The 12,410-nt window shown below is 43.9% G+C and overlaps 1 protein-coding gene across 2 annotated transcripts in view; it reads right to left on the bottom strand.

Moving 5' to 3' along the window:
- arrb1 (arrestin, beta 1) overlaps positions 1 to 12,116 on the bottom strand; it is a 50,942-nt gene extending 38,826 nt beyond the window's left edge. Inside the window, exon 1 of one of the 2 annotated variants that reach the window (XR_013195900.1) lies at positions 11,573 to 12,116. Coding sequence is in view for 1 of the 2 variants with exons in the window: in XM_077207651.1 (XP_077063766.1) it covers positions 11,573 to 11,592 (20 nt within the window). In the remaining variant the exon portion in view is untranslated. The remainder of the gene's footprint in view (positions 1 to 11,572) is intronic. The other variant, XM_077207651.1, reaches the window with a different exon arrangement.
- Between the last annotated feature and the right edge of the window lie 294 nt (positions 12,117 to 12,410).

Below are 12,410 nucleotides of genomic sequence, written 5' to 3'. Positions count from 1 at the left end.
GCTTCAAGAAGCACATTTGTGAGGTCAGGCACTGATGTTGGACGAGAAGGCCCGACTCACAGTCTCCACTCTAATTCATCCCAAAGGTGTTCTTTCGGGTTGAGGTCAGGACTCTGTGCAGGCCAGTCAAGTTCCTCCACACCAAACTCCCTCATCCATGTCTTTATGGACCTTGCTTTGTGCACTGGTGCCCAGTCATGTTGGACCAGGAAGGGGCATCCCCAAACTCTTCCCACAAAGTTGGGTGCATGAAATTATCCAAAATGTCTTGGTATGCTGAAGCATTAAGAGTTCCTTTCACTGGAAGTAAGGGGCCAAGCCCAACCCCTGAAAAACAACCCCACACCATAATGCCTCCTTCACCAAACTTTACACATGGCACAATGCAGTCAGGCAAGTAGCGTTTTCCTGGCAATCGCCAAACCCAGACTTGTCCATCGGATTGCCAGACAGAGAAGCGTGATTCGTCACTCCAGAGAACACGTCTCCACTGCTCTAGAGTCCAGTGGCGACATGCTTTGCACCACTGCATCCGACGCTTTGCATTGCAGTTGGTGATGAAAGGCTTGGATGCAGATGCTTGGCCATGGAAACCCATTCCATGAAGCTTTCTACGCATTGTTCTTGAGCTAATATGAAGGCCACATGAAGTTTGGAGGTCTGAAGCTATTGACTCTGCAGAAAATTGGTGACTTCTGCACACTGCACACTCGGAACACTTCCCTTAAATCCTGATGTACTCGTTAAATCATAAGAAGAATGGCATCTACACTAATTTTAGTGTCTTTGTTTATCCCAAGGTTTTCCCGCAGCCTGCCGGATCCAGGCCGGATCCGCCCAGATCTGTAAAAAGAACTTTCGCCTGGACCTGATGACAATGCAGTGCTGAAGTGCCAACTAGCCTCTCCCTATGGAGGATCCCTATACCACTCTACAGATAAAGCGTTGTGGAATTTTTCGGTTCGCGCACCTACCCAAAGGTATAAGATAAAATAAAATTCTGCATCAAAATTTATAGACAAGTAGTTTGTTTAGGCATGGTTTGTAAGGAATTACAAACCTGCGCACATATATTCAAACATACATAACTATAGAATCAATTCTTAATGCGCATGTGAACGCCATCAGCGTCTATCACAGGTTCACGGTTAAAGTCTGTTTAGAGAGAACGGTGTCGTCTTAGCGGCCCCTAATTTAATAACAAATGATCATTTAGACGGAAGTGAATCAATCAAAACTAACTTTAGCTGGAAAAAACATTTTTCAAGAACCACTATAAAACCAAACCAATCTCTGTTACCTTAAATTATATGTTTATCTCTGTAAAGCTGCTTTGAAACAATCTACATTGTTAAAAGCGCTATATAAATGAGGATGACTTGACTTGACTTGACTTGACTGTGTGCCTCAGCATGCGCTGACCCCGCTCTGTGATTTTACATGGCCTACCACTTCGTGGCTAAGTTGCTGTTGTTCCCAATTGCTTTTCACTTTGTTATTATACAACTAACAGTTGACCGTGGAATATTTAGTAGTGAGGAAATTTCACAAATGGACTTATTGCACAGGTGGCAACCTATCATGGCACCACGCTTGAATTCACTGAGCTCCTGAGAGCGTACCATTCTTTCACAAATGTTTGTAGAAGCAGTCTGCTTGCCGCGGTGCTTGATTTTATACAACTGTGGCCATGGAAGGGATTGGAACACCTGAATTTAATGATTTGGAGTATTGTCCCAATACTTTTGGCAACATAGTGTAAATGGCAGTGTTTTATAAATTAAATGCAGGAGCTGTTAGTATTATACATTATTTGTTTAATATTAATATGATCTTTTAGCTGTTTATTACATTATTATAAAATGTATTATATTTTCTAATATGACAGCTGCTGTTTCAGTGTGCTTCTATGATTTCTTGTCTTGTTTTATCATTATGTCCACATGATAATAGTTGTTTAATAATAGTAATAATAATAATATAATGTTGAAAGCTGCTTTCAGTGTGCTTTTATTAATGCGGGATGGGGGGGGGGGGGTGAAATCTTAGCATGTTTCTTGTATTCAGCAGCCTGTTGCCAAATTATGAGATCATTTTATATGAGATGAATCAATAATCAATTACGTATAAGTGTTAACCACGTTGAAGAAAATTTAAGTTTGAAAGTCTAAAGATTCTTATCAGGGCCAATACATAACACCAGCTTTTCTTGTGTAATTCTTGTGCAGTTTTCTTACAAAAATACAAAAAATACAACAACAAAAAAATAGGATTAAAAAAAATAGGACATGTGCCTTCTATTATTGGATTCCATATCAATTTAATTGATTTGCCTCTTAACGGATCACGCAAAAGAGACAACTCATTCTAGACATTCAAACAGTGATTTGAGTGCTCATATGCATCATGAGAGATTCAGATTGGCAGGAGGATTCAAAAGCTACTGAAGAGCAGAGACACTTAAAGCATAAAAAATATTTAAAGTGAACAATGAATCAGAAAAAATACTTATTTATTTTAATTGTGGGAAGCACAAGTAGGACGCCAGTGCTGAAATCACCGCACAAGAGATCTATAAAAGAACAATTCTAGAACTGAAGGCTTTTGAAAAAAAAGCACTTCAAGTAACAATAAACCATTAAGGGCTATAAAAATGTTAAACTTGCTTACTGCACCGGAAACTCAGAAATCAACTCTGAATTTTAACGAACGCATTAGTGCTGATAGCCTCATACAATCCTGAATTAGATTAAGTGCAAAAAAAGAGAGAACTTTTATCTCACAAAAAAAGCACTTAAGCAGGAGTTGCAGATAATGCAAAACTTTATCACACAAAACATCAACTGCCAGTAAGGCCTGAGGCCTAGTTTCTGGATTTAATGGGGTGTTGATTCAGAAGTAACATGGCTGATAATGCAAGTCCATAGATTTTCAGGGGGTTATATGCTCCTACAAGTTTTATAGAGCAGAAGCAGAAATTATTATTTCACGACCATGTTTTATTTCATGCAGTGTCTGGCTCTAATGGTCAAAGAACTGACATATGTAGGGAGTTTTTTGTCCGTTTTAATCTAGGAACTCTAAACAGGTTATCCTTGTTACTCCAGTATTGGCAGCTAGCCAGTATCATATCATTAGGATCTTTCTTAGCTTTAGGTTGCCTTTCGAGGTTAACTCAAACTTAGCAAGTACTATTTGAAAGAATATGTGAAAAATGACAAGCATTAATCCTATTTTGGAGTTCATAAATATTCATTTAGGACATGTTCATTCATTATACTATAACTAACTTATTGATTTATACAACTTGAAATGTTAAAAACAATTATATGAAGCAGTTATGTTCAGTTTGGTTTCATTGTTACTGTCTTCTGTTCCTGTTTAGCCTGTCTTAGTTCTTAGTTCTGAAGACCCCTCGGGCGGCCAGGGCGGTAAAGACCAGGGCGAGGGCGACCATGGCACAGGAACAGCAACAGACACCGGCTCATGAACAGACACCGGCTCATGCACTGGAACAGGCACTGGCTTAGGAACAGACATTGGCTCCAGCTCTGGAACAGTCACTGGCTCTGCCTCCGGCTCAGGAACAGGCATTGGCTCTGCCTCCGGCTCAGGAACAGGCATTGGCTCTGCCTCCGGCTCAGGAACAGGCATTGGCTCTGCCTCCGGCTCAGGAACAGGCATTGGCTCTGCCTCCGGCTCGGGAACAGACACTGGCAATGGAACAGGCACTGGCTCTGTCTCCAGCTCTGGAACAGGCACTGGCTCTGCCTCTGGAGCAGCAGCCACCGGCTCAGGAACTGCAAACACCGGCTCAGGAACAGTCACTAGAACAGAAATGGTCACAAGGACAGACACAAACACAGAAACAAACACTGGCTCAGGCGCTGGAACAGGCACTGGCTCTGGAACAGGCATTGGCTCAGCCTCCGCCTCTGGAACAGGCATGGGCTCTGCCTCCCGCTCTGGAACAGGCATGGGCTCTGCCTCCGGCTCTGGAACAGGCATGGGCTCTGCCTCCGGCTCTGCAACAGGCATGGGCTCTGCCTCCGGCTCTGCAACAGGCATGGGCTCTGCCTCCGGCTCTGCAACAGGCATGGGCTCTGCCTCCGGCTCTGCAACAGGCATGGGCTCTGCCTCCGGCTCTGCAACAGGCATGGGCTCTGCCTCCGGCTCTGCAACAGGCATGGGCTCTGCCTCCGGCTCTGCAACAGGCATGGGCTCTGCCTCCGGCTCTGCAACAGGCATGGGCTCTGCCTCCGGCTCTGCAACAGGCATGGGCTCTGCCTCCGGCTCTGCAACAGGCATGGGCTCTGCCTCCGGCTCTGCAACAGGCATGGGCTCTGCCTCCGGCTCTGCAACAGGCATGGGCTCTGCCTCCGGCTCTGCAACAGGCATGGGCTCTGCCTCCGGCTCTGCAACAGGCATGGGCTCTGCCTCCGGCTCTGCAACAGGCATGGGCTCTGCCTCCGGCTCTGCAACAGGCATGGGCTCTGCCTCCGGCTCTGCAACAGGCATGGGCTCTGCCTCCGGCTCTGCAACAGGCATGGGCTCTGCCTCCGGCTCTGCAACAGGCAAGGGCTCTGCCTCCGGCTCTGCAACAGGCATGGGCTCTGCCTCCGGCTCTGCAACAGGCATGGGCTCTGCCTCCGGCTCTGCAACAGGCATGGGCTCTGCCTCCGGCTCTGCAACAGGCATGGGCTCTGCCTCCGGCTCTGCAACAGGCATGGGCTCTGCCTCCGGCTCTGCAACAGGCATGGGCTCTGCCTCCGGCTCTGCAACGGGCATGGGCTCTGCCTCCGGCTCTGCAACGGGCATGGGCTCTGCCTCCGGCTCTGGAACGGGCATGGGCTCTGCCTCCGGCTCTGGAACGGGCATGGGCTCTGCCTCCGGCTCTGGAACGGGCATGGGCTCTGCCTCCGGCTCTGGAACGGGCATGGGCTCTGCCTCCGGCTCTGGAACGGGCAATGGCTCTGCCGGCTCTGGAACGGGCAATGGCTCTGCCTCCGGCTCTGGAACAGCAGACACTAGCTCCGGCTCTGGAACAGCAGACATGGGCATGTCCAGGATCCGAACCAGACGCTCCAGATAGTCCAGATCCAAGAAGGCAGACGGCACTGGCTCTGCCTCCGGCTCTGGAACAGGCATTGGCTCTGCCTCCGGCTCTGGAACCGGCAATGGCTCTGCCTCCGGCTCTGGAACGGGCACTGGCTCTGCCTCCGGCTCTGGAACGGCCATTGGCTCTGCCTCCGGCTCCGGCTCTGGAACAGCAGACACTGGTTCCGGCTCTGGAACAGCAGACACGGGCATGTTCAGGATCCGAGCCAGACGCTCCAGATAGTCCAGGTCCAGGAAGGCGGACGGAACGTGAACAGTCTCTCGCTGGGCAGACGTGACGTGAACAGTCTCTCGCTGGGCAGACGTGACGTGAACAGTCTCTCGCTGGGCAGACGTGACGTGAACAGTCTCTCGCTGGGCAGACGCGACGTGAACAGTCTCTGACTTGACAGACGTGACGTGAACAATCTCTGACTGGGCAGACGGGACGTGAACAGTCTCTGACTGGGCAGACGGGACGTGAACAGTCTCTGACTGTGGAGACGGGACGTGATACATCTCCCTTTCACCTCCTCTGCGGCGACCTCCACGGGTCCCACGGAACTTTACCAACCGGGTCCCCTTAAACAACTCCCTTCTCTCCCGCTCGGTGGCTGGGGAAGAGATGTTGCAAAACATACCGCTGGATCTTGTGAAGACGGATTCGTTCTGTCACGGACACACACACAGACAGCGTAGATCCAATTGCAGGTATTTATTAAAAGGGGTAATCCGTACTCACATCCAGTCCAGGCAAGGGTCAAATTCCAACAAAGACAGTCCAAGAATAAACGAAAAAACCCGAGAAAGAAGCAACAACAGGAACGGAAGTGTGGGGACATTAAACAACGAATCCGTACACATACTAACACAGACAGGGAATATATACACAGATCTAACAAGACTAACAATGAACAGCTGGGAACAATGATGACGGGGAACAGCTGAGTGCAATGAACTGATGAGTGACAGACAGAATGCTGGGAAATGAAGTCAATAGTGAAGGACACCGTGATAACGAGGACCTCTAGTGGACACCTGGGGAACACAAACCCAACACTGTGATTAATCAGAGAAACAAATGTGAATAAGATTACAGCTGCTGTGATTACCTAATCATGAAAAGTGCATATTACAGTTTTATTGATCTCTTTTCCTTTGCATTAGAGGTACTTACAACGTGCTTTTGTAGCATTGAGCATTGTAGACAATCACAGACATGTCTGTTGAACGCATCGACCAATCAGAGGCATTTAAATGAGTCGTTGTGCTGAATATGTGTTTAGTTTAGTTTCCTCAGCGCTTGATACACATTAATATGAACGGTTTTACCTTATTAACTCCAGCATGAGTCCTCATCCTTTTGAAGTGGACTCAAAGTTGATTGAAAACAGCACCTTCTCGACATGTCGATAATATTCACCAAACTCTTCCAGACCTCAGCTACAATTAGCCTAAAAGGTCAAAGTAGACGTTGTTCGCCTATAGAAATCATAGACTGGCATAATGAAAATTTGTTACATTGTTATGTAAGTATGTAACAGTAAGTGAAACTGGAATTGCTGACGACTCCTTTCAGTAGTTCCGAATCGATTCTTTGTTTTAGGAGACAAAAACTTTATTTGTAATACACTTTAAGATCTATAAAACTTTGCTAGCAAACTAACAAACTGCTTTTATCTTAAAGTCCCCCGTGGTGAAAAATCCAGTATTTAATGTTGTTTATATGTCTATGTGGTGTTTTTAATATGCTTTGAGACAAACCATGTGCAAATTCATAAGTCAACACCATTGCTGAGTATTTTCTCCTTAAAACTGCAGTGAACCAAAGACAAAAACACAGTTTGAAATCGTTGGTGTTTGTGACGTCACAAACAACCTTGTAACCAATCAGGTCAACAAGCCGGAGGGCTTTAGCATATCATTAACAGCGAACTAGCAGGGGAGTCTCAAAAGATGCCAGGTTATCCCGGTATATGTTTTTGTTGATATGAAAAATCAGGTAGATTTAGCAATATAGTTGAAAAACTCCACTTACGTTCTGAGTTGTTCAAAGCGTTTCTGATGATTGTTAGAAGGCAGACTGAGATGGCAAATGGGAACATAGTTTGTGTAACATTAGCAACACATTATTAGCTGTTTGATAACATAGTCAAGCAAAAAACTAATCATATTAATTACCGTTATGTGTCTCAAGTTGAAAACAGCGATACCATTGTGTAGCGTTTAACTTAGTAAGTTGGCCGAGAGAATCTCTGAGCTGGTGTGAGTGAGTGGAGGAATGTTGAATGCGCCAACCTGACACTGAGTATCTTATTGGTCCAATCAGGTATCAATCAAACAGGACTGCTCCAAATTCGATACTGGTATACCAATTTGCGGTAAAACATAAAATAGTTACAAATTGCTATGAAATTGCATTGGGCACGTCATTCTCCATTTAGCATTCAAACAGAATGTCACATTCTGGTGAGGTAAAACGCAGTAAAACTCTCTTCAAGATCTTTTTACACATAAACTGAACATAAAGGCCTGTGATTTTGTTTAAAAAGACTATATTTTGCTGGATATTTTTGGTGATTCTGAATGATGTGGTTTACCAATTCACAAATCCACAAACTGACACACACATCTTACCAGCTAACATACACATTCTACCCTCCTTCTCTCTGCTTTCAGAGCCAGAAGTCTCCAAACTCCGCTTAATCCTATTTCCACTAATCTACTTCAAGCCATTTCTTCCTCAATTGTACCCGCACTCACACACATTATAAACACCTCTCTTCTCAATGGTACTTTTCCCACAGCATTTAAGCAGGCCCGGGAAACCCCACTGCTTAAAAAAAAAACACTCTAAATCCAGCACATCTGTAAAATTACAGACCGGTATCCCTTCTTCCATTTGGCGCGAAAACACTTGAACGAGTTGTTTTCAATCAGTTGTTTTTACACAGAACAACCTCCAGGACAACAACCAGTCTGGTTTCAAAAGCGGACACTCAACTGAGACCACCCTGCTCTCTGTAATTTAAGATCTGAAAATGGCAAGAGCAGCTTCCAAATCCTCAGTTCTCATCCTGCTGGATCTGTCTGCTGACTTTGACACAGTTAACCATCAGATCCTTCTGTCAATCCTAAAGATGAAGGGCATCTCGAGAACCGCACTCTAATGGTTCAAGTCTTACCTCTCAGGTAGGTCCTTTAGGGTGTCGTGGAGGGGTGAGGTGTCTAAGACCCAACATCTAGCTACTGGGGTGCCTCAGGGCTCAGTGCTTGGACCACTCCTCTTCTCCATCTACATGACATCACTAGGATCTGTGATTCAGAAACATGGCTTGTCATATTACTGCTACGCTGATGACACACAACTCTACCTCTCATTCCAACCTGATGATCCAACGGTAGCCGCTCGAATCTCAGCCTGCCTGACAGACATTTCTGGCCGGATGTACGACCACCACCTTCAACTAAACCTTGCGAAGACAGGGCTACTTGTGGTCCTGGCCAACCCAACACTTCATCACAACTTCTCCATTCATCTAGGTTCGTCATCCATAACTCCATCAAGGTCAGCCAGGAACCTTGGAGTTGTAATTGATGGTCAATTGAACTTCACAGACCACTGCAGATTTCCCTTGTACAACATTAGGAGGATCAGGTCCTTCCTAACAGAGCATGCTACACAACTCCTTGTCCAAGCGCTTGTTCTATCCAGACTGGACTATTGTAATGCTCTCCTGGCTGGTCCTCCATCTTGCACTGTTAAACCTCTGCAACTGATCCAAAATGCTAGAGTGATCTTTAACGAGCCGAAGAGAGCACACGTCACTCCTCTCCTCGCCAATCTGCAATGGTTGCCAGTTGCCGCTCGCATTAAATTCAAGTCACTGATGTTTGCCTACAGAACCACCACTGGCTCTGCTCCCTTTTACTTAAACTCATTACTTCAGACTTATGTGCCATTCAAAAACTTGCACTCTGCAAGTGAACGTCGTCTTGTGGTGCCATCTCAAAGAGGCACAAAATCTCTTTCTCGGACCTTTACCATGACTGTTCCCTGTTGGTGGAATGATCTGCCTAACTCAACCAGAGCTGCTGAGTCAGTAGTGATTTTCAAGAAACGGCTTAAGACGCATTTTTCGGCAGCTCTAGATCCAGTAATACTAACACTTTCTCTTCTATTCTATTCTATTTATAAAAAAAATATAAAAAAATTACATGTTCTGCGTTAGATTAAACTGCGAAGGGTCATAGCACTTGCATATTGTTGCTAACTACTGTTAGTTTAACTGCTTCTATTGTTCTCATTTGTAAGTCGCTTTGGATAAAAGCGTCTGCTAAATGAATAAATGTAAATGTATTACAAATGCAATGTTGTAATGTCACAAATGTAAAAAAAAACATAAAGGTTTGAAATAAAAATTAGTAAATCATATCAGAATTTTAATTTCCAAGTTAACGATTGATTTATGTGGGTGATTATTGACTAATATAAACTCTAATGTGGTCTGTCTGTTTATTTCTTCTTTTTTGTATTAATTGACAACACTGATGGAACCACTGAAAGTTAAAGGTTTAAAAATATGTCCTATTTTTAATAAGGGGTACTGCCTAAGAGTTTGGTTGTAACTAGCTCAATTATAAAGCCAGATTCCAAAAATATTTTTTTGCAGCGATGCCATATAAGAAATATTTTGGGTTTCTCAAAGAACCTAACAGTAAACAGTAGGGGTGTAACGGTACATGTTTTTTTTTTCCAAACTGTCACGGTATAGATGTCACAGTTTGGTGCATATATTAAGACAATGAAAACAGTCAGTCACAGGTGATCCACACTCCAATTCCAGGAGGGGGCATGCGTGTTAATGCAACACTATTTGCTAACCACCACAACAACAAGAGATGTGCACCAACCCAAAACAAGAGTTCAGATGGCATGCAAGAGCTTGCTAGTAGCCAATATACACTGTTTCGATTATTATTATTTTTTTTTAACACACTCCACTAACTTCATGAAAAAGGAAACCGGGATGGCAGAAAGAGGCATCCTGTCTGTTTTCTTTATTTTACAAAAGCACAATGTTTCATTTTTATTGTGAGTGTTGAGTGTACACAAATAAAAATAGACTGTACCACCTATCTCAGGGGGACTTAATGCCGCTAGGTGGAACAAACTGTAATTTGCATTACTATCTGCTCAAAATAATTGAAAAGAAATCTAATATTGGGGATTTGTTGCTTTTTCCTGTTGTACCGAACTCATACCAAAACGTGACCCCAAAACCGAGGTACTGTACGTACCGAACCGTGACTTCCGTGTACTGTTACACCTCTAGTAAACACTTCTTAAAAGAACCATTTTCCTCACTGTGAAGGAAATTTCAATAATAAGAAAAATCCTTTTATACCTTAAAGAGTCTTTAGTGCAATTCAAAGACCACAGACAATTTTAAGCATGTGGATGATTTTGATGAGTGAACTGTTGAGTTATATAAAGCTTTGGGCTTTGAACACTGACCTGGCTCTCAATCCTGCTGAGAGTTTAGAAACAGTGAGTATGTCCTTGTCAAATGTGTCTTTATGTGAAATGTCAAATATCAATGGAAATGGCACTATGCCAAAACAGTTTGATAGCTCCACCAACCTCTAAAACCTTCATAGAGAACTAAAGAAAATGAATAACAGATGAAACAAATGGGTTACATTTGTGCAGAGGTTTCCGAAGGGTCGCAGTTTTGTTCCTGCTTGGGTCACAGAGAGGAGAGGATTAAATGCATTTCACAACTGACCATTTGGCTAATTGTCCATTTAGCATTGCAAATAGGCTGTGCTGTGCAAGTGCTCAAGAGGGCAGGTCCAAATCCAGCCTGTGTCCCAATCACATTTGCTCCCTCCACTTACCTGTCCAGTTTCAATGTTTTCAATTGAAATAATACAACACCGTTTTTTGTTTTTTTCAACTGTAAAATGTTAAAACCTGCTAATTGGTTAACAGTAAGTTCCCTTACGGGGAAAACTTTAATAGATCAAGCCTTACATTTCATCCAATTCTTCAGTTAAATGTACAGTTTTTGCATGCAAAAAAGAACAAATAATATTAATTTAGTGAAACGCTGTAAACTGACATATTCAGAGTTTGCTTGGTTTTTTATTTATTTTAATAATTATGTTTCTTCTTAGTTTTTTGTTATCGGTTATGTACATTAGAGCTGTATGTTACATCTTATGTTGTTAAATTAATGTTTATTGCATTATTTTAGTGTCATGTGATGATGGTGTTTTGTTTTGCACCTACATGCATTGCAAACTGACAGTAGCTAACTGACTGCGTTGAGCCACTGTGATGTTAAATGGCAAATGACATCTAGAACATAGAATAAAAAACAAACCAATAATAATAATAAAACTGAGCAATTGTACAGTAGACTACAATGTCCTTCTGTAGCAGCTAATCCATCTGAAACACACGGCTTACCTTGTGCCTTTATCACCCATCGCGAGGATCTGCGTGCGACACGTTATACACAGAAACTCTTCTGCTAGTAGGGAAAAAGATGAGAGAGGTTGTCGAGAAGAGAGAGGGGGGCAGAGCCGATGGAAAACAGGAGGATGGAGAGAAAGACTGAAAGAAAGATAATTTACTACGCTGCGTTATAGAACTGCTGTCACTTAGGCAGCTCTCCTTGCGGTTTGAGAGCTTTCCAGATGAATCCAATTACAGGAGCATCTTCCACTGGCGCTTGCCAACAGACAAACCCCGCGTTTCCAGATAAAACAAGCGAAAGCCGGTGATTCTTCGCTGCCTTTCTGTTCTGCTCTGGTTTAATAGTCCTTCAGGTGGGAATTTATATAAAAAAAAGAAACGCTGTTGTGTAAGTCCTAAAGCTACAGAAGCGTCCGTTTTATGTCCACACTGCCTCCGTCTACCAGAGCTCTCACCCTCCCTTCCGCTGTGCTTATTCTCTCTCTCCTTCTCTCACTTACATACACTTGCTGTCTCTCCTCCTCTCTGGGTGTGTGAGGGTATGTGTGTGTGCGGGTGCTGAGGTGAGGTGAGTGGGTGATGATACTCTCCAACGCTGAGCAGATATTATTCTCAGCTCGCCATCAGTGTGTAAAACGAGCGCGCGCGCTGTCTGTCGCCGAGGCGACTGATGAAGCATTATTTAAATCTTGACATTGACATCATTTGAAGTGGTGTCGCATATCAGTTCTAAACTCCCTTAGCATTAAATCAATATTGGACAGGATAAAGCATATCAATCAGCCATTGAGTGGGTTTAAGATGGTTTTATTAAATGAAAAATCATCCC

The sequence above is a fragment of the Siphateles boraxobius genome, unplaced genomic scaffold (genome assembly GCF_051911475.1).
Source record: "Siphateles boraxobius isolate OS27281-9 unplaced genomic scaffold, OSU_SipBor_1 6, whole genome shotgun sequence".
Lineage (NCBI taxonomy): Eukaryota > Metazoa > Chordata > Actinopteri > Cypriniformes > Leuciscidae > Siphateles > Siphateles boraxobius.
This window is presented reverse-complemented; position numbering and strand designations above follow the sequence as displayed.